The 26,278-nt window shown below is 44.6% G+C and overlaps 1 protein-coding gene across 1 annotated transcript in view; it reads right to left on the minus strand.

Moving 5' to 3' along the window:
- LOC121845510 (D-glucuronyl C5-epimerase B-like) overlaps positions 1-25,126 on the minus strand; it is a 32,447-nt gene extending 7,321 nt beyond the window's left edge. The window contains exons 1-3 of the mRNA XM_042317016.1: positions 25,107-25,126; positions 16,285-16,805; positions 3,043-3,294 (exon numbers count right to left, since the gene is read on the minus strand). Of these exons, the coding sequence (XP_042172950.1) occupies positions 3,043-3,294; positions 16,285-16,792 (760 nt within the window). The 5' untranslated portion in view covers positions 16,793-16,805; positions 25,107-25,126. The remainder of the gene's footprint in view (positions 1-3,042; positions 3,295-16,284; positions 16,806-25,106) is intronic.
- Between the last annotated feature and the right edge of the window lie 1,152 nt (positions 25,127-26,278).

The following is a 26,278-nucleotide window of genomic DNA, read 5'->3' on the forward strand; positions in this document are numbered from 1 at the left end:
CATGTTAGCTCCACATACTGCACTGGGAGTTAGCCTGCACTGGCAGTCTGGGCTGCATCATGTTAGCTCCACATACTCACTGTTAGCCTGCACTGGGAGTCTGGGCTGCATCATGTTAGCTCCACATACTTACTCACTGTTAGCCTGCACTGAGAGTCTGGGGTGCATCATGTTAGCTCCACATACTCACTGTTAGCCTGCACTGGGAGTCTGGGGTGCATCATGTTAGCTGCACATACTCACTGTTAGCCTTCACTGAGAGTCTGGGGTGCATCATGTTAGCTCCACATACTCACTGTTAGCCTGCACTGAGAGTCTGGGGTGCATCATGTTAGCTCCACATACTCACTGTTAGCCTGCACTGGGAGTCTGGGGTGCATCATGTTAGCTCCACATACTCACTGTTAGCCTGCACTGGGAGTCTGGGCTGCATCATGTTAGCTCCACATACTTACTCACTGTTAGCCTGCACTGGGAGTCTGGGCTGCATCATGTTAGCTGCACATACTCACTGTTAGCCTGCACTGGGAGTCTGGGGTGCATCATGTTAGCTCCACATACTCATAGCCTTCACTAGTCTGGGGTGCATCATGTTACTCACTCACTGTTAGCCTGCACTGGGAGTCTGGGTGCATCATGTTAGCTCCACATACTCACTGTTAGTCACTGGGAGTCTGGGCTGCATCATGTTAGCTGCACATACTCACTGTTAGCCTGCACTGGGAGTCTGGGGTGCATCATGTTAGCTCCACATACTCACTGTTAGCCTGCACTGGGAGTCTGGGGTGCATCATGTTAGCTCCACATACTCACTGTTAGCCTTCACTGGGAGTCTGGGCTGCATTATTTTAGCTCCTCACTCATGCTGCACAGAAGTTAACATTTGAATAATGTGACACGGCATGTAGAAAAGTTGAAACTGTTAATTACTGTTCGCAAAACAATGTCCATACAGGCTAAAATACTTTACAATGCAAGAAGATACCGGTAGCTCCCAGCTTTGTAGGCCAACTTTCCACCAAAAACATAATTAATTCACTTTATCGGTTTCCCTCATGTCTCTCTCTCTGTCAAAGATTTATTGCCTCAGAGAATTGAGGGCTCCGACAGGCCGGACCCCTCTTGGTTCGTGAACGACTTCATTACTAGTTAAAGAGACAGTGGCAATGTTATAAAAGAAGCTACTTCTATGCAAATGTTGTTCATCAGTACAGTAACATACGTGTCACATGGAAGGGAAACAGATTGTCATCTGTACCCCATGAAATCAGCCAAAACAAGCTGAATAACTCAACGCATGCACACACTCCTATTGAATATGCATTCACCTGTATTGTGCATAGGCCTAGGCTATATCTTGATTTACCCAGTTTTTCAATAGAGATTTAGCATTCAAAAAAGGTATTACCATGATGTTGTTATGTAGTTAGATTGTTTAACTGGTTCATACTTGGCTGTATCTGAAGAAGTCTGACGTAAAACATTTCAAATGTATTTAACTCAAAAGATGCCCGGCAATTGAACAGAGCAATACCTGAGTTCATCTGTCTGGATCAAGTGCAATTCTGTGGCTTTGGCTAATATGCCTTCTGTTTTTGCTGTGGTATCGTTTTGGTATCGAGCATTGTGATACTAAATCTGGTATCCAAATTAAAATGCAGGTATTGTGACACACTGACGACCCTCCCACTCGGTCTGCCGATTTATTTCACTTTGCTCTTTTATTCCTTAATAGGATGTCGGTGGGCGGAGCCGGGAGGGTCGTCAGTGAAATAGGATAAATGCACCTCTTCCCCATTCATTGGGGAGACTCTCTCCATGCAGACACAGATTTTGTAATCAGTAGTGTGGCTGTTTTTGATTGTTTGCGTTGGCACCTTTCAACACCCCTCATTATCACATTTATGCACTGAACCACTCACACTACTGATTACTGACTACACACACCATTGTTAATTATATTTAGTTTACTTTAGTTAAATAAATATATTTTGTTATTCCTTATCTCGACGTTGTCTCCTTTTTTGTTACGCACTTTGAGTCGGTTCATGACAACACACACACAAATACAAACCCAAGTTCTCAATTGTGCTCTCACACAGACTTGTTTAGTCTCTCAAAAACACACACACACTTATTTAGGCCTATCGAAACACACAAGCACTCACACATTCATAGACCACAGCTCTAGCCATATGGAGCTTAGCTAGTGACAACAATTACCCCACTGTCTCCTTATAGAATGGCCCTGCTAATGTTAATGGGGTTCGATCTGCTGCAGGGGGAAAACTGCATTACAGGATGATCAACAAAAGAACGGGCATCAGCGCCCAGAATCCAGGCGCTCCCTGCCATTGACGACTGAGACATACAGTAGTGACCACAATCTGCTCTGTATGGGATATGTAGGCCACAAGCTTCCAATCAAATGAAACTCATTGATCCGCTTGTCAGATACCCAAGGGGGGGGAAGAGAGAGAGCGAGAGAGAGAGGGAGAGAGAGAGCAAGCGAGCGAGAGGGATTGTGGGAGTTCATTCTAGTAGGTTGACGTCACGAGTCTTGTCCTGGAGGCAGAACTGAGCAACTTCCCTTTAGATTGGCCAGCTGAAAAGTCAAAATTGGGTTAGCAGTGGGTTAAGGTTCAAATAATGACTTTGTGGCTGTGCAGAGCTGCCTCAATAGCAAGATTCATGAGGAAAAAAACATTAACCTGCGCAATTCTATGGGGACTAAGAAAGATGAGTAGAGAGAGCCTTCAAAAAAGATGGAGCAGAGAAGAAAAATGGCCAGACAAAGGTGAGAGCGAGAAAGAGAAAGACAAAAGAGCGATCAAGGAGAGGTTGATGATGTTATAATGATCAAGGTCTAAGAAAGCTCTACAGAGATTGAGGTGAGGACAGAACTGAATAGAGCAGAACATTCCAGCCTCATTTTCAACCACTGCATTCTGTCCACCACAAAGATAGAATAATATTCTTGTGTGTTTCTATTTCCATCTACCTCCCCGTACGGCAGAAATACATGTGCTGCTGCCCTCCTACCTGGGGCACTGAACTGGCGCACAGCGGTGGCACGGCCCTTGTCGTGGAGCCGTGTGAGGCTGCAGCCCTTGGGGACCGGGCCCAGGCCCGCTGGGTGAGGCCGCGCGGTTGTCCTTTCCTCAGCCGCGTCGTACAGCTCCACATGGGGTGGCCGCTCCGTCAGGTTCTTGCTGTAGTGGCTCAGGCCGTACTGGGCGATCTGGATGGCATAGAAGTAACCCTGGGGACCCCACTGGGTGGAGAGGGGCACGCCTGGGGGACAGGGAGAGAGGTTACATAATGAAACAGTGATTACACATGAAAACATGGTCAGTTGAGGCACTAGCATCACAAAGCAGTGACATCACCTGTTTTTAAAGTACCCAGGACGCCACTGAATAATTACTGTCTTGTTTTCAGAGACACTTCATTCTTGATACACTGTGTGATATCATTTCGATATCAGTTGCAATTAGTTGCTGTTGTGCTATTTTGTTAGTTTTTTTGCGTTGTTTGTAACTTATTTTGTACATAATGTTGCTGCTACCGTCTCTTATGACCAAAAATTACTTCTGGACATCAGAACTGGGATTACACACCACGAACTGGAATAATCTTTTCTTTAAAAGAGTAAGACGAGAAAGATATACTGCTCTCCGGGAACAGGCCCAGATCCCAGTCATTTGGGTGAAGAAAAGACAGAGGGAAAGGACGCAGATCAGGCTGCCTTCTGAGAATCCGTAGGCGAGAGAGTAAACGCCCACTGCCATCAATTCTACTAGCTAACATGCAATCATTGGAAAATAAAACCTACGATTATGATTATCCTACCAATGGTACATGAACTTCTTTCGGATCAGTGGGACGCTAGCGCAAAATTCTAATTACTATAATTATTTAACTTTCATAAAATCACAAGTGTAATACATCAAAATAAAGCTTAACTTGTTGTTAATCCAGCCACCATGTCAGATTTCAAAAAGGCTTTACGGCGAAAGCAAACCATGCGATTATCTGACGACAGCGCCCCGCATACAACAAATGAAAAACATATTTCAACCAGGCAGGTGCGACACAAAAGTCAGAAATAGCGATATAGAAAATGCCTTACCTTTGAAGATCTTCTTCTGTTGGCACTCCAAAGGGTCCCAGAAACATCACAAATGGTACTTATTTATATCCCCTCCTTTTTATGTCCATTTATTTGGTGCGTTTGATTCAGAAATACACCGGTTCCAACTCGCCCAACATGACTACAAAGTATCTAATAAGTTACCTGTAAACTTGGTCCAAACAATGTTCCTAATCCAACCTTAGATATCCTAAAACGTAAATAGTCGATAAAATAGACGGAATATACTGTGTTCAATAGCGGATAAAAACGTGGAACGAACTCCTGGTCACGTGCACTAAACAGAAGAGTCCACTTGGCTTGACACTCAAATAACAGCCCTACTTCTTCATTTCTCAAAAGAAAAACATCAACCAATTTCTAAAGACTGTTGACATCTAGTGGAAGCCATAGGAACTGCAACCAGGTTCCTCATAAATATAGTTCCCCATAGAAAACTAATTGAAAACAGTGACCACAATTTTCTTTTCTGGATGGTTTGTCCTCGGGTTTCACCTGCCAAATAAGTTCTGTTATACTCACAGACATCATTTTAACGTTTTAGAAACTTTAGAATGTTTATCTAAATCTACCAATTATATACATATCCTAGCTTCTGGGCCTGAGAAACAGGCGGTTTACTTTGGGCCCGCTTTTCATCCGGACGTGAAAATACTTCCCCTTGTCCCAATGAAGTTAAGAACTGTAATATCTTATGTTTCACCGAGTTGTGGCGGCAGACGGGGCGCGGCGGCAGACGGGGCGCGGCGGCAGACAGAGCTGAGCTACATAGCTGGAAGGACAAAGATAGAAAAGGAGAGAGTCCTATAAAGAGAAGGGAGAGCAATGCAGAGAGGGAGGGGGGGGACAAAGTGAAGCAAGACGCGGCCTATTTTAGAAACAAAGATGGAGAAATCGGCAAGCACACAGAGAGAAAGAAAAATGGCCACATTAAGTGATCAGAGAGACAGACAAGATTCAAGCTAATCTATTTCCAACGTCAGGTACCCAGGGGCTAGCCTCCTCGTCCCACTAGAAATAGCCTGGGCTGCCTGGCGGGTGGCACCCTGATGAATAGATAGTTTACCTAAAGAGCTCATGACAGAGACAGCATGACAATCACATTTGCGGCTAGCGTTAGGCTAGCCCATAGTGTTTTGGTGGTGGTGGGGGTGATTATTCTGCATTAAGCAATGGGGGGGTGTGAATCAGTTTGCATTGTTTTTTCCTGTGCAACAAACACTGGACCAATGGGTGTCAAAAGTTTAAAGAAGCTTCCTCATATCTCCTTTCCTTCATCTGCACCCAATGTAAAAAAAAAAAAGAGGGATCCACCATATTGCCTTCCGCTGTCCTCAGAGCAGATTAAGGACAAGAGATGAGGAGAGAAAGACCGTTAAGTATCAAGTATAAACCGGCAAGACCAGACAAAAGGACGGCAGAGTTCAGGATTATTAATAATGGAATAGTTGAGGTTGTGACGTTTCATGAATTTGGGAGCATAGTGTTCAGTATTCATTAGTCTGCCTTCAGTTCTCCATACAAAACCTAGTCAGTTGCCAGGTCGCCCTCCACCTATCTCACACAAACACTCAGCGTGCACATCCATTATTTCTCAGGGGCTGCTGAGTAAAGAAGAGACATGTCTGATGTTGAAAGGATACCTGGCGCATGAAGACTCTCCAAAGAAAATAGATCATTTTTGGTGTGAAAATGGCTTATAATGGTTTGACTATTGCTTAGATCTTCCTGAGCTATGTTGACTTTAAAGATGACGCAAGCCATTCTCACTTAAAACTTCATTTACACTTGGGCCGCGTGGCAGCAGCAGCTCTAAGCACCATGGCATGGGATTTCTACACACTGCAGGAGTTAAATTAAGTCTTAGGTTTGGCGACAGTGTCTGGCCTAGATTCTATTCAGAGAGTCCTGAGCCCTCCCACACACTCACTCCTCTCCTCTGGATGAAGAGATTCATAGACATCATTAGAGGTGAGTGAGTGAGTGAGGGAGTGAGTGGTGAGTGAGTGGAGTGAGTGAGTGAGTGAGTGAGTGAGTGAGTGAGTGAGTGAGTGAGTGAGTGGAGTGAGTGAGTGAGTGAGTGAGTGAGTGAGTGAGTGAGTGAGTGAGTGAGAGAGTGAGAGAGTGAGAGAGTGAGAGAGTGAGAGAGTGAGAGAGTGACACTGGGGGAAGAGAAAGACCGTGAGAACACAAGAGACTAGAAAGTGATAAAGAAAAGCTCTATGGGTTGAGGAGAGAAGCTTCTCTCTCCAGTAATGACATGCACCCTGCTAGAACTTCATTCCTAAAGACTCAACTTCAGCAGCAACTCCGTCACCTGATAAGAGTTTTCCATAAGCTCCGACCATCGGAGAAATAGCCGATAAACTGCTTTGTCAGCCGGCTACTTTTTCCACTTCATTAATTAACTAGGCTTCTTTTCATTTAAAAGTTTAAATTCGCTAGTCAGAAAAGTCAGTAGAGCCTTCTCTCACTCGAATGAACGACATGAATCTTCTAGTGATCTATTTATAGGACAGGCGCCTGTCAGTCACAAAGCCAGAGATGACAGGGACACTGCTGGAATGTCAGTCTGCTGTCTGTCCCACCACTCAGTACCCGTGTGATCTTTGTGCGCTCTGGTTGGCTACAGTAGCGAGGTACTCTTCAACGTCTCCTGTGAGTGAATTTACACTTCCAATGTACATTAATGGAAGTGGTAACGATGAGTTCAAATCCACTTAATTATTGTTTTGTGGCATATTCATTTATTTTCTTCTGCGTGTTCCATAGGCCTACTATAGCCAGCCATAGAGTCCCGGCCCATAGACTACTTACTGTGCTTGGATTGACGACCAAACAGCAAGTATTGAACAGTTTATAAAAGGTGTCGAACTGATTGAATAAAGTCAATCTTCTAGATCCCTTTGCCATTTATAAACCATACTTTGATATTTATAATTCCATGGTATCGAATCGGGACAAGTAAACCAGCTCTCTAATTTGAATACTGGTAGGCTACTACTGCAGATAAATGATGAAAACATTCAGTGAAGATGTTGAATCCTCACTGCAGGAACAATAAATATATATGATAAATATGATCTAATAAAACAGATTGAAGGTTATAAAAGCTAATGTCATGGTACTTGGTATGGTGTTATTCAAAATATTGATATAGGCCTACTGATTTGATTAGTGTCCACAATCGAGTCGTCAACTGCGGCTTTCTGTGTATCAAAGCACATGTTAAACACCTGCTTCACATTCTTCAAATCACACTTGTAGGTCTTTTCATAAGCACCTGACTTTGTATAAAAGTGGGGGGTGCACAAACTGGCGGGGAGTCTGGGTGTCCTCCCCTTATGTTTTTAAATGTTATTTTAAACCCATTTTCCCTGCAATTCTATATTGTTTCTCAACAGGAATCCATGTTCACATGACATCATTTTTCTCTTGTTTTTTCCACAATAAAACTAAATTAAAAGAGTAGACTACACTCGTTTCTGACAAGATGACTAATCTACCGCTTTCCCTCAAAGTCCTACCCACCGAGATTGATTGACAGGTCTGAAACCCTATGAACTGACTCAAACATCCTGCCCCCTCCCTTGACAATCCCACCCACAGTGATTGATTGACAGGCCAAACTGTTAAAGCAGGGGTGTCAAACTCATTCCATGGAGGGCCTTGTGTCTGCAGGTTGTTGCTTTTTGCTTTCAATTAAGCCCTAGACAACCAGCTGTGAGGAGTTCCTTACTAAATTAGTGACCTTAATTCATCAATCAAGCTCAAGGGAGGAGCAAAAAAACCGGAACGAGTTTGACATACCTGTTAAAGGGATAGTTCACCCAAAATACAAAATTACATTGGTTTCCTTACCCTAAAAGTGTCCAAAGCAGCAGAGCCAATCAAATACATTACTTGAAGAACAAACATCATTGTGACAATTCATGTTGCAGTAAAACTAAATATGACTAACCTCAAGACCTACTTAATGTTAAAAACATTCCTGCGGGCCACCCCCCTTTTCTAGACCCACGGACCAATTTCACACAAGAAACATTGAAAAATAGGCGCAATATCGAAATGCTGGCCGCTAGACTAACTAGCATGGTCGAATTACTGCCCGGGGTGTGGCCCATTGATCATCAGTTATCATATAAAACTGCAAACATTTGCAGACACCCTATGGCAAAATCCACCCTATGGCAAAATCCACCCTATGGCAAAATCCACCCTATGGCAAAATCCACCCTATGGCAAAATCCAAAACTACTAGCACGCTGAATTCATCCATTTTAAGAAATGTTCATTGTTAAGTCATGCGTCTCTGCTTAATACAACAACTAATTTGACCAATCTGGGAGGTAAAGTCATTACCGTATTCAATCATTTAGCTGTGTATTTCAGATGGAATATAGACAGAATGTACCAGGGGCCACCAAAATAGAGCTTGTTCTGCAAAACAAAAATACCTGGGGGGTATGCCCCCCCCCAGACTGGAACTCTCTGGCTGGCTACTTTTTCCATGTACTGACAGAAAACACTGCTGATATACATTCTAATAAGTAAAAAACTGTATGCCTACGCCTCCCTTCTAATATAGAAACGCAACGCATAAAGAGGACATGACATCACGTCAAAATAAACCACTTATTGTTCCGTGAATTGCATTTATACGTCAAAGAGTTGCCTTTTGAACACGAAATGTAAACAAATGAGTCCACTTGACATCTCCACTCTGACCAAGTCTGTTGTGGAGGAGTCTCTCAGTGGATGGGGAAAGCTTTGAGTTGGTCCCAGAGTGATTAGGCAGGGTTAAAGTAGGGACAGAGATGAAAGGAGACCCATGTTTAATGCATTATGCTCCAAGGGGCCTTCGCTAAATAACTTCTCCATGGATACCAGGGCGCATCGGGTAGAAACGCTCCCAAAACCTTACGGCTGAGCCCTCGGGTCCCTCTAGCTGTGACGACCTAATTAATGGAGTGATATATTCACCCCTTTATAAGATGCAAAGTTGCAGTTGAGGTGTGAGAGAGTGCCCGTCTCTCCTCGTCTACAGGAAATGGGTGAGAGAGAATAAGTTAGCTCCCTCCAGCTTCATACAGTACCACAAATGGATTCTGCTCAGCTCCTGACTGACCCATTTTCCGCCCCAGTGAAATGCAGCCCTCCACACCTGTGGTGCAGAACACTGTTGGGTGAAGGTAGCAGCATTTACTACCCAGCTGGACCCAACAACAGGGTGCAGTTCAGCCACGCAACAAATCTAGAGTGACGCAGCAACGAATAAATCTGCAGGGGATTGACTTTTTTCATTTACAAACTGCTACAGTAAATTCCTATGACTGTTCCTGAGATGATTGTTTCCGGTCAGTGGCTTATTTTTATCATTCAAAAGAAGTTACAAGGTTTCACATTTTAATGTTGGTCATTTGAATAATTACACAATGGTCAGCAGGTAGTGAGAGCACACCACAAATGTTTATCACTTCAGGCACATGTATACACCCCCCCCCCGCTCTGTCTGGCTCTAACACAATCAGTCTTGTTACTGTAGTGTTAACTTTTTGGTTGACAGAGTTATAGATCTGTCATTCTCATTGAAAGTTTAACAAGCTTAAGTTCAAGTTTCTCCACCTTTTACTTTGGGTTTTGTACACAGGCTTCAAACAGCTGAAAATACTATATTTTTGGTTATTGAAAATATATTTCAAAGTGGATTAGATGGTACAATGATTCCCTACACATTGCTTGTTTAGTCACAGTGATGTGTGCATCACCTTTAAAGCAGGCCTTGTTGCTGTGTTCCAGGCTCCATCACATCCGGACGTGATTGGGACTCCCATAGGGCGGCGCACAATTGGCCCAGCGTCGTCCGGGTTTGATGGGTAGGCCGTCATTGTAAATAAGAATTTGTTCTTAACTGACTTGCCTGGTTAAATAAGAGGTTCAATTAAATAACTAAGAAAGTACAGAAAGGCTACATCTCGGCTGCATTAGGATGCCAGTAAGACCCTACATGTTGACGATGGGCTGTCAAAAGATAATGAATATCTATTAGACAACTCCCCCTCAAGTATACAAGGCCACTTTACCAACTAGCATTGGGAAGGGTCCAGCATGATGATAATGTGGTTTGGAGCCAGAGCTTTCTGAAATGGGCTATTGATTTCTGGGGGCTTTCCTTTTAACAAGAGGTGCCTATCAATAATGACTTTAGTTAAGGCCGGACTCTCATTATAGCAGGATAGCTGGCCCAGTTCTCATTATAGCAGGTTAGCTGGCCCAGTTCTCATTATAGAAGACTAGCTGGCCCAGTTCTCATTATAGAAGACTAGCTGGCCCAGTTCTCATTATAGAAGACTAGCTGGCCCAGCTCTCATTATAGAAGACTAGCTGGCTCATTATATAGAAGACTAGCTGGCCCAGTTCTCATTATAGAAGACTAGCTGGCCCAGTTCTCATTATAGAAGACTAGCTGGCCCAGCTCTCATTCTCTTAAAGCTAGCATCATTCGTTGTTGATTGCAATGCTAACAAGGCCTCCAAGCTAGAGTTCCAATGCCTTCTTAATTGGCTTTACAAACAAAATCAAGTATGATTATGTTTGCAGTAAAAAAATAAAATGCATTTAGGTGGAGGGGCAGGTGATGCACGTCTTACATGCCGTTGGTAAATGGGATCTGTCTTGTTAATCAAGCCTGAAATCACATCAGCACAGAACAAATAAAAAAAATATTTAGCCATAACACACACACACACTTCACTGGATTCTCCTGATTTCCCTAAGAAAAGCCAGTTGTTATCAAGCCTTGCCTGAGTTAAAACATTGTGGAAGGGCAGAAAACTGTCTGTGTTTATACCGGATTCATCTCAATGGCTCTTCATCATGATTTTCTGTTCTAGTCAAATCCACCTTCTGTTTCATTCATGTTACAGGGTACTAAAATGGTACAACATCCATAGAGCACTAAATAGTACTTGTTAGGCAACAACATGGCAGCTACCATGCAATGACCATAAATACCATGTAGAATAATATGACTCATAGCATGACGCCTGCCTGTAATATGCATTTACGGTCAGAATTTGACTAAGCCAAGAAAGTAGAAGTGGCATATGATGAAATGAACACCTAGAGAGCAAGAGAGCGAGAGAGAGAGAGCGAGAGAGGAGAGTGAGAGGCATCAGAAAGGAGAGTAATAACAAGGAGAGAAATGGAAGGAACATGAGAGATGTTCTCTCCTTCCACACTTAGCAGTATTCGCTGTGACTTCCAGTAAGGAGAGAGTGAGAACAAGAGACAGCACAAGAACGAGAGAGAGAACGAGAGAGTGAGAGATGCAGAGGAGACGTACTGCTAGATGAGGGGGGGGAACTGCTCACGCCATTGTGCTGTAGTCACGGCAGAACAAAAACCCAAGGCCATCCTTGGGGAGAATTTCTTGTTTAAACAGAGAAGATAAATGAAAGTGGACTGGCAGAGCAGTAAGGACAGGGACCAACACACAGAGGTAGAAAGACGCTTGGTTACACTCCGGCTCAGTAAGTGGAGCACTCGAGGACAAAGGCAGACAATGTGTGTGAGCTTCTGAGAGACTGCTCTTTTAAGTCGTGTGTTATAGCCGACATATTCACACCCACACACCAACACGAAGCATACTTCACAACCCACAAGATAGACAAATAAAACACACAAATCAAAATGTTATTGGTCACATACACATATTTACCAGATGTTATTGCGGGTGTAGTGAAAGGTTTGTGTTCCTAGGTACAGCAGTGCATTAATATCTAACAATTCACAAAAATATACACAGCTCTAAAAGTAAAAGAATGGAATTAAGAAATATATAAACATTAGGACGAGCAATGTCAGAGTGCGTGTGAGAGACACACACACAAACTCAGCAAAAAAAGAAACGTCCCATTTTCAGAACCCTGCCTTTCAAAGATAATTCGTAAAAATAACTTCCCAGATCTTCATGTGTCCGGATCCACCTAGGGGTCATGATTTGGGACTTTACAAATGTTTGATGTATTAGAATAATTGATTATGCTCATGTTATATTAATAGAAGAGGGGTTATAAGACCCCTCCCTTCTTACCTTTATAGGGTCCTAGACTACAGATTAACAAAATATATATTCTTTATAGATTTAAAATTGTTCCACAGTTGTGTGCGCTTTCTCTCTCTTATAATGTGTGACTGAGACAGAACTCTGCAGGGAGTGTGGAAGATAAGAGACTACTCAGCAGACATTCCACAATAAATCAGCTTTGGGGAGGGGGGCTTTTAGATAAACACTGAAACTCTGTGTGTATAGCTATGGAAGCAGGGTTTTGGTCTCAGGAGTAAAAAGGTAATGACGTAGTCAGTGACATCACTAAGGCGGGGCTTCGGTTTAATAAAATACCTTGTAATCTTGTGTTTGACGCAGAATTTACTCAGCAACATTCGTGCTATGGTGCTGTTTGTCAACTTCTGTCTGCAATTGCATTACTAAAGATTTTTTAATTATTTAAAGATAGTCAAAATGCTAATTTCACCAATGAGCCAATGATGATTGGAAAGCAACAAATCTAACAATTGTAAAGGGTATAAACACTTACCCATGCTTGTTCAAATCAACCATAAACAATTAATGAACATGCACCTGTAGAACGGTCGTTAAGACACTAACAGCTTACTGACGGTAGGCAATTAATGTCACAGTTATGAAAACTTAGGACACTAAAGAGGCCTTTCTACTGACTCTGGAAAAACACAAAGAAAGATGCCCAGGGCCTTAGGCATGCTGCAAGGAGGCATGAGGACTTCAGATGTGGCCAGGGAAATAAATTGCAATGTCCGTACTGTGAGACGCCTAAGACAGCGCAACAGAGAGACAGGACTGACAGCTGATCGTCCTCGCAGTGGCAGACCACATGTAACATGGGACAGGTACATGATGGCAACAACTGCCCGAGTTACACCAGGAACGCACAATCCCTCCATCAGTGCTCAGACTGTCCGCAATAGGCTGAGAGAGGCTGGACTGAGGGCCTGTAGGCCTGTTGTAAGGAAGGTCCTCACCAGACATTACCGGCAACAACGTCGCATATGGGTACAAACCCACCGTCGCTGGACCAGACAGGACTGGCAAAAAGTGCTCTTCACTGACAAGTCGCTGTTTTGTCTCACCAGGAGCGATGGTCGGATTTGCGTTTATCAACAAAGGAATGAGCGTTACACCGAGGAGCGGGATCGATTTGGAGGTGGAGGGTCCGTCATGGTCTGGGGCGGTGTGTCACAGCATCATCGGACTGAGCTTGCTGTCATTGCAGGAAATCAACGCTGTGCGTTACAAGGAAGACATCCTTCTTCCTCATGTGGTACCCTTCCTGCAGGCTCATCCTGACATTAACCTCAAGCACGACAATACTGCTCGTTATGTGTGTGATTTCCTGCAAGACAGGAATGTCAGTGTCCAGCCATGGCCAGTTTAGAGCCCGGATCTCAATCCCATTGAGCACGTCTGGGACCTGTTGGATCTGCAGGTGAGGTCTATGGCCATTCCCCCCCAGAAATGTCCGGGAACTTGCAAGTGCCTTGGTGCAAGAGTGGGGTAACATCTCACAACAAGAACTTGCAAATCTGGTTCAGTCCATGGGGAGGAGATGCACTGCAGTACTTAATGCAGCTGGTGGCCACACCAGATACCGAATGTTGATTTTGAACTTAGAAATGTCCTTGTTTTTGAAAGAAAAAAATGTACTTTTGTCCATTAAAATACCATCGAATTGATCAGAAATACAGTGTAGACATTGTGGCATGTTGTGTTAGCTAATCCAACTTGATCATTTAAAAAAAGGCTAATTGATAATTAGAAAACCCTTTTGCAATTATGTTAGCACCACTGAAAACTGTTTTGTTGATTAAAGAAGCAATAAAACTGGCCTTCTTCAGACTAGCTGAGAATCTGGAGAATCAGCATTTGTGGGTTCGATTACAGGCTCAAAATGGCCAGAAAAAGATCATTCTTCTGAAACTCGTCAGTCTATTCTTGTTCTGAGAAATGAAGGCTATTCCATGCGAGAAATTGCCAAGAAACTGAAGATCCCATACAACGCTGTGTACTACTCCCTTCACAGAACAGCGCAAACTCTAACCAGAATAGAAAGAGGAGTGGGAGGCCCCGGTGTACAACTGAGCAAGAGTACATTAGTGTCTAGTTTGAGAAACCGAAGCCTCACAAGTCCTCAACAAAACACCAGTCTCGACGTCAACAGTGAAGAGGCGACTCCAGGATGTTATATATACAGCAACAGTAGAATAGATGGTATTGACTAGAATACAGTATAAACTTATGAAATGGGTAAAACAGTATGTAAACATTATTAAAGTGACCAGTGATTCCATGTCTATGTACATAGGGCAGCAGTCTCTAAGGTGTAGGTTTGAGTAACCGGGTGGTAGCCGGCTAGTGAGTTAGTTCAGGGCAGGGTACTGGGTGGAGGCCGGCTTGTGATGGCTATTTAACAGTCTGATGGCCTTGAGATAGAAGCTGTTTTTCCAGTCTCTCGGTCCAAGCTTTGAGGCACCTGTACTGACATCTCTTTCTGGATGATAGTAGGGTGAATAGGCCGTGGCTCGGGTGGTTGATGTCGATGATCTTTTTGGCCTTCTTGTGACATCGGGTGCTGTAGGTGTCAAACACTCACACAGAAAATAAGCAACATCCTCACCACACAGATATCTGATCAGAGATTAAAACCACGGGTACCCACACATGGAGACCCTCACACTCCAATGTCTACCAATAGTCCATCTCCACGTTGTGAAACAGGAGACCCCGGCGTATCGGTACAAGCACAAAATAGTGCTCCATTAAGTTGCCACAATCAGGTTTTTCGTGATCTGCCCGATCAAATCCCAGTTTCATTTGCTTAATGCAACTCAATTGATGGTGCATTATTCACAAGGGGCCAGAGGTGGATTACTCAAGCCTGGTTTCCTGGAAATTCTCCTACGGACGGTGCAGCTAAATGGCTCTTAAACTCGTACGGACACTGTCCTTTAAGACGGGTCCGTTCAGACTGCTTTGCACACAACCACTAAGTGCTGGTCCTGACATGCCATGTATAAACTAGTGTGTGATAGAGCTTAGTGGTTCCTTTCCTGGTCCCTGTTTATGGAGTTGAGGACAAAGGCAATGAATGTTGGGCTACTTTACTTTTTTTTTTTTTTTTTTAACATTTGACTATTCACAGAATTTTTCCAATCCTGGTCTTGTGGTGGGACCATTCACAGGGCCCTATGAAATCCACATTGCGGAGAATGAGGACGGAATCACGGAATCCAGATATTAAAATGGAATTCAACAATATTCAAAAATGTATTGAACTTAGTAGAAAACACATTAATTTGCCAAAGACAAGACTAGAACAGAATGCATCAGTGATTCGTATTTTCCTGCAACTTTATGAAGCGGTGAGGAATGCCCGTGTCTGCGGCGCGAGGAATGCCCGTGTCTGCGGCGCGAGGAATGCCCGTGTCTGCGGCGCGAGGAATGCCCGTGTCTGCGGCGCGAGTGTATGTCTGCACATTGTGTAGCCGTTAGCGATGATGCTAATTATAACTATCTTCTGTTAGATGGAAAGGCTTTCCCAAAAACCTTCCCATTTAAAATGTCTACCAAAGTAGCCTATGGCTACCTGGCAGAATGAGATCATGACCATTTGCATCAATCCAGTGGCCATTTGCTCTGCAAACTCTCCAACCACAAGAGCGCTACACAAACATCGCTAACCAAACAGTCTCTTATTGGTTCATACTACAACCCAAAATCAAAAAAAAAGATCAAATTTTGTTATTCTTCTATATTTTTTAAGTTTGGGAATTACAGAAACCTTGAAAAAACAAAAACAAAAGAAAACTACATTTGGAGAAAAACAAATAAGATTTTAGAAGGCCATACATTCGTGATGGTATTGATCAATAAGTAGTAATTAAGGCGATTAAAGGATTGATAGACTAGCTCTGATTTCCTGTGCGTCAGGTGAATCAAAATAACGGTTGTAATGTGGTTGGCTGCAATAAAATGCCTTTTCTCGTGGACGGTGTCACGGATCAATGTTGGCGCCTCAAGGGATTCGACTCACCTTCCACTCCACTGATGCACTTGACGCGGTCGCGCACCTCCACGTTGTATGCCTCGAAGGACATGAAGACGCCGTCCGGGTGGTAGGGCTCGCGCTGCGCGTACACCTTGGAGTAGCTGTGCTGGAACTCAAATCGCTCGTAACCGTCGTACTGCACCACCTTGCCGTACACCTCAAAGTACTTCTCCAGCCAGCTGAAAGGAAAGTACACTTCAGCACCGTCCCGCCGACCCTTTATCGTGACGTCGTCGTTAATCAGGCAGTCCATCTCTTCGTACTTGATGCCGGCAGCTCCGCCTACTATGGGCGGCGGCTCCGGGGGCTGCTGCTGGCTGCTAATGCTGGCGTCGCCCACCTTGGCGCTGGGGGGTGGCGGCGGGGCCCGCGGGAGGAAGCGCAGGGCGGTGTCGCTGGAGCAGCGGTTCCACAGAAGCATGGTGAGGAGGGTGAAGAGTGCGCAGATGACGATCAGGGTCTTGTAGTTGACCCGGGCCGCCAGGCAACGCATGGTCACAGCACACCTGCACAGGGGAAACAGAGACTTATTAATAGTATCCTTTGACAACATTAAGTATATAAGACACATACAGTGCCTTCGGAAATAACTTTTTCCACATTGTTACGTTACTGCCTTATTCTAAAATGAATTAAATCGTCATTGCCTCCTCCCCTCAATCTACACCCCATAATGACAAAGCAAAAACAGGGTTTTATACATTTTTGCAAATGTATTACAAATAAAAAAAACTGCAATATCAGATTTACATAAGTATTGTGGATGGGTCTGAAAACGTTCCGAAGGCACTGTAGATACAGGCAGCCTTCCTACTTCATTTCCCACAGTGGAAGGAGTTTAATGGCTGTGATAGGAGAATACGGAGGATGGATCAACATAAAGGAGGAAGTTGGTACAGAATACAAATAATCCAAAATATGCATCCTGTTTGCAACAAGGCACTAAAGTAATACTGCCCCCCAAAAATGTGGCAAAGCCATTAACTGTCCGAAATACAAAGTGTTATGTTTGTGGAAAATACAACACATTACTGAGCGCCACTCTCCGTATTTTCATCATGTTATGGGTATGCTGTAATTGTTAAGGACAAGGGAGATTTTCAGGATAAAAAAAAATCTAATGAATGGAGCTAAGCACAGGCAAAATCCTAGAGGAAAACCTTGTTCAGTCTGCTTTCCACCAGACACTGGGAAATGAATGAACATTTCAGCAGGACAATAACCTAAAACAAAGCCACATTTACACTGAGTTACTCACCAAGAAGACAGTGAATGTTCCTGAGTTATAGTTGAGACTTAAATTTACTTGGAAAATCCATCGCAAGACCTGAAAAATGGTGGACTAGCAATGATCAACAACCAAATTTGACAGAGCTTGAAGATTATATATTTTTTTAATAATGGGCAAATCTTGCACAATCCAGGTGTGGAATGTTCTTAAGAGACTTACCCAGAAAGTCTAATCTCTGCCAAGACGTTGGCCTGTAGGTGAGGTTTATAACCCCATAAATACCTTTCCCCCTTTCCTCCCTCTCTACTCTAGAGTGACTCCTGGATCAAGAGCCTCGCTGGCTAATATTTGTTTTGTGCAGCAAACTGTGTAGCATTGAGTTACTTAGTTCAGTAAGAAACTGTACAAAAATATTCACAACGCGATCATTAGCATTCTCTATGGGATTTTACATGTACTTGTTAGCATTGCTAATCCTCAGATTGCAGAGTATAAATGGGGTTTGAAATCCACGGCCCTTGGGATCAGTGCCGATATTACTGAATATCCCCGTATGACGCAAGGTTGGAATGACTATCTGGATACCACACAAGCAAAGAAAGCATTGGCGTCAATATGGTCCAGCATCCCTGTGGAACGCTTTCAACACCTTGTAGAGTCCATGCCCTGACAAATTGAAGATGTTCTGTGGGAAGGGGGCTCAATATTATGAAGGTGTTCTTAATATTTTGTATACTCTGTGTACTTCTGCTGTACCACTACTACTGTCACCATATGTGTGGCCCTCAACATCTTCAACAAAAACACATGCAACGTGTTATCTGGGAGCTTCATTGATACAAACAAGAGAGGTGTTGGGATGTGGGGAAAAACAGCACAGATAGTCACTCCAACACTAGCCTACTGCTCTACACCGACAGGTCTGGGCTCCACAGCTCCCGGTTCTAGACAGAGCCGACAGGCTTGGGACAGGAGTTCCAGAGCCGACAGGCTTGGGCTCCACAGCTCCCGGTTCTAGACAGAGCCGTTCTAGGCTTGGGTTCTTCCACAGCTCCCGGTTCTAGACAGAGCCGACAGGCTAGACAGAGCCGACAGGCTTGGGTTCCACAGCTCCCGGTTCTAGACAGAGCCGACAGGCTTGGGTTCCACAGCTCCCTTGGGTTCCACAGCTCCCGGTTCTAGACAGAGCCGACAGGCTTGGGTTCCACAGCTCCCGGTTCTAGACAGAGCCGACAGGCTTGGGTTCCACAGCTCCCGGACAGGCTTGGGTTCCACAGCTCCCGGTTCTAGACAGAGCCGACAGGCTTGGGTTCCACAGCTCCCGGGCTCCCGGTTCTAGACAGAGCCGACAGGCTTGGGTTCCACAGCTCCCGGTTCTAGACAGAGCTGACAGGCTTGGGTTCCACAGCTCCCGGTTCTAGACAGAGCCGACAGGCTTGGGCTCCACAGCTCCCGGTTCTAGACAGAGCCGACAGGCTTGGGTTCCACAGCTCCCGGTTCTAGACAGAGCCGACAGGCCTGGGCTCCACAGCTCCCGGTTCTAAATAGAGCTGACAGGTCTGGGCTCCACAATTAAGGAATACACAAAGTAGACTAAACCGCTTAAGAAGATGCAAGGTGATTGAGGAGCGTCTGCAGATGAGTTGATGAGAATCGAATGCAGATTAACTTGAGGAAAGGAACCAGCATTATGGTAAATGTGATGACGAGCAGCATTTGCAATTAGTTGTTTGTGTACGCCTTTTGCAGCTGCTTCCGCTTGAGGGTTGGGAATGGAAAACATTCAACTACCACTTCAGAGGCTTGCATAGACCAATTCACATAACGCATGTCAGCATTGGCAAGTTTTAAATGAGCACAGGGGTGGAGAGTGAACAAGGAGTAAATAGCTAGAATAGTGTTTTCCAAATAGTGGATCACAGACAGTCCCTCTTTGGTTGTGGGTAAACACTTGTGTCTACGAGAACGGTATTAAGAACATGAACCGCTTTGAGGTGAGGGTCAAAACTAGATAAAGGCTGGAGTCGGCGTCTACCAGGCCAACGAGACGCGTCAATTCATTCACCCGATTAACAGTGCCAATCAGCGCGGGTCCGAGACTCACGTCGTCTGCCATGTTGTTTCTGGCATTTTCATCGTCCTGAGAGAAATCAATAGGCAAACCCCCTCACTAATTACAGCTTACGGCGCTAGGAGTTGCAGATGCAGCAACGACAAAGACTCGGCCTTCCCACAATACAGGAGGAGAGAGAGAGAGGGTAGAAAATCATTACTTCCAACAGCATCTCAATGCTTCAGCTTAATCCAGCCACAGCTAAAGGTCAACACAATGAATGCGCATTAATTCCACAATGGGAGCAATCTATCTGCCCTAGCAACGCCGAGTCAAATTACAACGATAATGGTCTCTGGTTTCCAACAAAGTTATACACCAAGGACAAGCATGTAGCCAGACAAGGACAACAGGAGTTAGGAGGTTCCAGTTCTCTCTAATAAGCGTGTAGAGTAAAGGCATGATATGATACAGGATATGAGGCAGGATAGGCTACTCTCTTAAGAACAGCCTTGAGTGCTGGGTGACTTAAAATGTCAGTCAAATGATCAATAATATAATAATGCTCTTAGCAAAAAATGTTTATTTTATTTACAATCTGTAGACACTATGAGAATAGAAAGGCTCACAACTTTTATAAAACATCACAGCTGAAAAATATATACCAAATAGAAACCAAAACTGGATGGTGTTCAGAACTAGATGGGAGGGGTGGAGGGGAGCTGAAAGATGTATAAGCTGGAAGTATAAGCCTAAGTGTTGTTGTCGAGTCGTTTACTCCAATTAGGGGAGGGGTGGTAGGGTTACTCGGAAATAAAGGAAAACATACAGAACCAGTCAAAAGTTTGGACACAGGGTTTTTATTTTTTTGTTCTTTTCCCCCTACATTGTAGAATAATAGTGAAGATATCAAAACTATGAAATAACACATGTAGTAGCCAAAAAAAAAAAAATGTGTTATATTTGAGATTCTTCAAAGTAGCCACCCTTTGCCTTGACAGCTTTGCACACTTGGCATTCTCTCAACCAGCTTCATGAGGTAGTCACCTGGAATGCATTTCAATTAACAGGTGTGCCTTGTTCAAAGTTAATTTGTGGGATTTCTTTCCTTCTTAATGCGTTTGAGCCAATCAGCTGTGTCGCGATAAGGTAGGTGTGGTATACAGAAGATAGCCCTATTTGGTAAAAGACCAAGTCTATACTATGCTTATTTGAAATGTTCTTGGCAAAGGGAAACTACAGTCCATCATCACTTTAAGACATGAAGGTCAGTCAATACGGAACATTAAGAACTTTGAAAGTTTCTTCAAGTGCAGTCGCAAAAACCATCTGGCCACAGGAAAGAAAGACCCAGAGTTACCTCTGCTGCAGAGGATAAATTCATTAGTTACCGGCTTCAGAAATTGCAGCCCAAATAAATGCTTCAGAGTTCAAGTAACAGACATCTCAACATGACTGCGTGAATCAGGCCTTCATGGTAAAAATGCTGCAAAAGAAACCACTACTAAAAGGACACCAATAAGAAGAGACTTTCTTGGGCCAAGAAAACAATATTTTTCCTTCCAAATCGCCATGTCTTCGTGAGATGTAGAGTAGGTAAACGGATGATCTCCGTGGTGGTGGTGTGATGGTTTGGGGTGCTTTGCTGTGACACTGTCAATGATTTATTTACAATTCAAGGCACACTTAACCAGCATGGCTACCACAGCATTCTGCAGCGATACGCCATCCCATTTGGTTTGCGCTTAGTGGGACTATCGTTTGTTTTTCAACAGGACCATGAACCAAAATACACCTCCAGATTGTGTAAGGGCTATTTGACCAAGAAGATTGATGGAGTGCTGCACCAGATAACCTGGCCTGCAGCCAACAAGTGCTCAGCATGTGGGAACTCCTTCAAGATTGTTGGAAAAGCATTCCAGGTGAAGCTGGTTGAGAGAATGCCAAGAGTGTGCAAAACTGTCATCAAGGTAAAGAGTGGCTATCTCAAATATATTTTGATCTGTTGAACACTCTTTTGGTTACTCCATGATTCCGTATGTGTTATTTCATAGTTTTGATGTCTTCACTATTATTTCTACAACGTAGAAAATAGTAAAAAAATAAAGCAAAACCCTTGAGTAGGTGTGCCCAAACATTTGACTGGTACTGTATACATTCAGCCTGGTGTTAGTAACCCAGCTCACAATATAAACCCTGAAGATCATGTGTTAATGATCGTGTTCTAACAATAGCTGCTGCAAATACATGAGCTGTATGGGGTGGGTTAGAAACACACTTTCCAATAATAGCGAGCACTTCCATTTGGAAATAGGTCTACACATGGTTCTCTCCAAGTATCAACTGCTGGAGGGTGAAAGTGAACTCTGCACTTGCAGTTACCAACTTTAAGTGTCATGTCATGTGAAACATCTGCTTTGGCAGACCTCTGCATATGTAAAATATTGCTGTGTGAATAAAAGTATCATTGATATTTGGAGAAAAGTCAGCATAGTGGAGAGATGAATGATTGGGCTGCTGGGAGCTCTGACAATGATGAGAACTCTGGGAGGAAGCCTGGGGACTGCACAGTGAAAGATAAGCAGACTGTCTCCATCTTGTCAGGGCCTGACTATAAATAATTGGATCTTATTAGGTGGTGTGCTGCCGGCAGAGCTCAGTCAGTGGCATGGCTACTGGCTATACCACTAGGCTTCACTGAGACCAGCCAATCACAGCCTGCCTAAACCAGGACAAGACCATAGTGACTAGACAAGTGGGCAAGGATAAATCTAGAACTTATATCGCATTGCTTGTTATTCATTCACATTCTCTCTCACCACCTTTCATGAATCCACATCTCTTGTGATTCATATGATCAGACTGTTAAAACGGATCTCCTCAAGGTTCTGGAAAAAGAGCCATATCAATAAAAACCTGTAGCATCTTTCAATTCACTTGTGAATGTAACCTATTTATTATGTACGACTTAACTACAGTTCAGACAACACCACTAGGCTCTATCTAGTGGACTGGACAGTAGCAGTGTTTTCATGGATCAATTCGGCCCAAATCCACTTAAGTGCATGAGATATGGATGGGCCTCTGTGTAATCCAAGGGAAATCAGCTTGACTACGGATGTGTTGCACAGATGTAATCCCTCTGGTAATAGCCACGATTTGAACTACAGACTTAGAGGGGAAGTACTTCAAAACAACAGACAACAACCCGGATAGGGAGTACAAGGCTGTTGAGGATAAAAACCCTCCATGCCTGACAGATTGTGGGGGGGGAGTGGAGCTTTTCAGCTTAAATGAGCCAACGTCCTGCTTCGGAGAATTGAAAGATACTTAAAAATTTGACACAGCGGCATGGGACCTGCGTTTAAAATGAGCGCATCAATCTGTGGCCAGCACACATGACCAAATGCCCTCTCAGTATGCTTCGAGTTCATCTATCGCCATGGCGCTCTGGCCAGAGTTCACACCCACTACCCGTCCTCATCCTGGTGATGCATGGCCTTCCCAGGGGGCCAAGGGGAGGGATGAGACACAGGAGGAAATTAAGGACTCCATTGAAATGCTGCTAAGCATACTGCTGAGCTTAAAACAGCCTAGCCTTTAGCCTTGATAAATGTGCATATGGGGGGGGTTATCCACTGAGCTTAAAACAGCCCAGCCTTTAGCCTTGATAAGGGTTGGGGGTTCTCAGTAATGTGAGAACATCGACTGCCCTTGGCCTCCACCCCAGCCTTGGCAACCTGGCCCCTGGGAGCATAGGGGCTACATTGTCTTTAGATGCTGTCCCGATAATGGCCATCAGGGGTGGGAGGAGGAAGGCTGGCCCTGGCACTAGGGACTGTGGAGTCTGAAAGGACTGCTTTCAGGTTTAGTGGCCTCTGCTCTGATTGGATGGTTTGGCTCCGGTCACCTTATGGTTGTCAGAACTCTTCCACTCAGAGTTTTTTATAACACTGACTGGGCATCAATGATGAGACTAAATGAAGAGGGCAGCTGCTGCTGCTAGCATGCTGATGATGTAGGACTACATGTGGTGTTGTGTTGGCTTCCAAGGGGTTGGGACGACATGCCATATTGGTCCCAACCTGCCCAGCCAGGTGGGGTTAGACGACTACGGCGAGCTTGACAGAACGGTCATCAGATATACCGTCCAACTCTTCAGGCCATTTAAGTCCCAGGAATAGAGCAGTGGCAGGTGTATGCCAGGCTTGCCAAGACTTGAAAATCATCTCAGTCAAAAAGCTGGTTGAAATACAACGCATTTCTTCTAGGCAACATGAGCTTTGTCAAAACTTACAAACAGTCCTTGAAGACCAACAGAGACATAATAGTATGTCTAACCTTGGACGGTTGGAGCAGAGGTCAATCGAGATGTTGAAGGGGTCCATGTCTAACCTTGAAAAAGGGTCAGCAGCGTAGCCATGTCTAACCGAAAGGTTGCAAGTTCAAATCCCCAAGGTACAAATCTGTCATTCTGCCCCTGAACAAGGAGGCAGTTAACCCGCTGTTCATAGGCCATCATTGAAAATAAGAATTTGTTCTTAACTGACTTGCCTAGTTAAATAAAAGGTAAAATAAATATTGATTGACTTCTGCTCCAACCATCCAAGGTTAGACCCCTTTAACATGTCAATTGACCTCTGCTCCAACCGTCCATGTTGAACCTTGGCTGGTTGGAGCAGAGGTCAATCGATGTGTTGAAGGGGTTTACGTGTTGAGAAGTATCTTTGTGATCAGAGGTCTCGGGACTGTAAACACAGAAGCCATGAGGAGGGAGGTCTCCGAGTTCCAATTGCTCCGCAGCTTCTCCGGTCATCTCTGACATCTCTCATAGGTCAGCTCCGATGACAGGCTGAATGCTGGCAGCAGCTGCGCTGCATTGTTAACGTGTCAGAAATCTCTGGATGCAATAACAGCTGCTTCACAACTACCCAGGATACACCGTGCTCAAGAGTATCTCATTCTGCCTTGGAACGTCAACAGACTGCCAACATACCAGCTGGCAAGTTAGTTTAATGTGCATGTATAATAAGGGGGGGATACTTTAACCCTTCACTCAACAGCAAGAAGACAGAAAAGGGGGTGGTTGGATTGGCTACTTAGTTACAGTACGCCTGCTAAGGCCAATCTACTACAAGTTCTGTTTATAATGACGAGACTGCGGAAAGAGCAAAACAAGTGGGCCTAACATTGATCTTCAAATGTGAGCAGAGGGTTTGTGTTGTTTTACTGATAACATAGGGAGGGATGAGGAAGCACATCCTGCAGTATTTAAGTTCATTTTCCTGTCATTATCTTTTTCCCCGTTTAGGCAAAAGCATTCATGTCCTACGACCTTTGCCTCCATACCAAAACCCCCATCTGCAGTACACAAAGGGTGCTAGTGATGATTATTCAGCACCAAGATTATTGGAAGCCCATCTCACAAGCACCTGAAAGTATGTTTTCATTGGTATGCTTAGGCTATATCAAGTGATGTGTGAATACCAAGAGGGTGGAAAAACAATATTCATGCCAGCAGACCTTGTTAATGGCAGTCCTCTGGAAGTTCTGGACTTTCTCTAGCTACCGGCTTATCTCCCGGCTGGTTCCAGAGCAGAATAAACCCTTCATGACAGCCCACTGTTGCAGCAGAGCCCTGGGTTGAGCAGACCACTGTAGCAGCAGAGCAGACCACTGTAGCACCAGAGCCCTGGGTTGGGCAGACCACTGTAGCTGCAGAGCCCTGGGTTGGGCAGACCACTGTAGCAGCAGAGCAGACCACTGTAGCAGCAGAGCAGACCACTGTAGCAGCAGAGCAGACCACTGTAGCAGCAGAGCAGACCACTGTAGCAGCAGAGCAGACCACTGAGCAGCAGAGCCCTGGGATGGGCAGACCACTATAGCAGCAGAGCCCTGGGTTGAGCAGACCACTGTAGCAGCAGAGCCCTGGGTTGGGCAGACCACTGTAGCAGCAGAGCAGACCACTGTAGCAGCAGAGCAGACCACTGTAGCAGCAGAGCCCTGGGTTGGGCAGACCACTGTAGCAGCAGAGCAGACCACTGTAGGAGCAGAGCAGACCACTGTAGCAGCAGAGCCCTGGGTTGGGCAGGCTGTTGTTTTTATCCCTCTGCTGTTTTCTGGTGGGGAAAAAAATGTAACAGCCATCATTGCAATAACGCCCCAGCGCTGGTGAGCTGCCCTTGGGGAGGTATCGGAGCAGAAGTCCCCGTGTTTGTGCAACCAGGTGTTCCTGCCCCAACTACACACTCATGACATTTTCAGTGGTCTCTGGGTGAATTCAGGCAGGGGCTCAGACTGCTGTAAATAAGCTCTGGCTGACTGGAGCTCAGGGGCCTGTTAACTCCTACTGTGTCGGAGACGAGAAGGGTGTCCGTGTGTGTGTGTGTGTGTGTGGCAGCTCGTTAGAAAAGACAAACACGCCTCCCATAAAATGTGCTCCACTGTAGGTCGTCTCACTCCTCTTCATCAGTTAATGCATGGCTCACTCAGTAACATTTAGGCGTTGACAGCATCACTACCAAGGTTGAGGCCAAATTCTCCCTTGGTGGTGCCTCAACACAAGGGAAGCGACCGCAGCTCAGCTTGAATAAGTCACACTGATGACAGAGTATTAATATGCAGCACAGTGCATGTACCATCCACAACATATTCAAATGTCTGTTCTGTAATCGTGGTAACACCCCTACACATTG

Source organism: Oncorhynchus tshawytscha, unplaced genomic scaffold (assembly GCF_018296145.1).
Source record: "Oncorhynchus tshawytscha isolate Ot180627B unplaced genomic scaffold, Otsh_v2.0 Un_contig_3847_pilon_pilon, whole genome shotgun sequence".
Taxonomy (NCBI): Eukaryota; Metazoa; Chordata; class Actinopteri; order Salmoniformes; family Salmonidae; genus Oncorhynchus; species Oncorhynchus tshawytscha.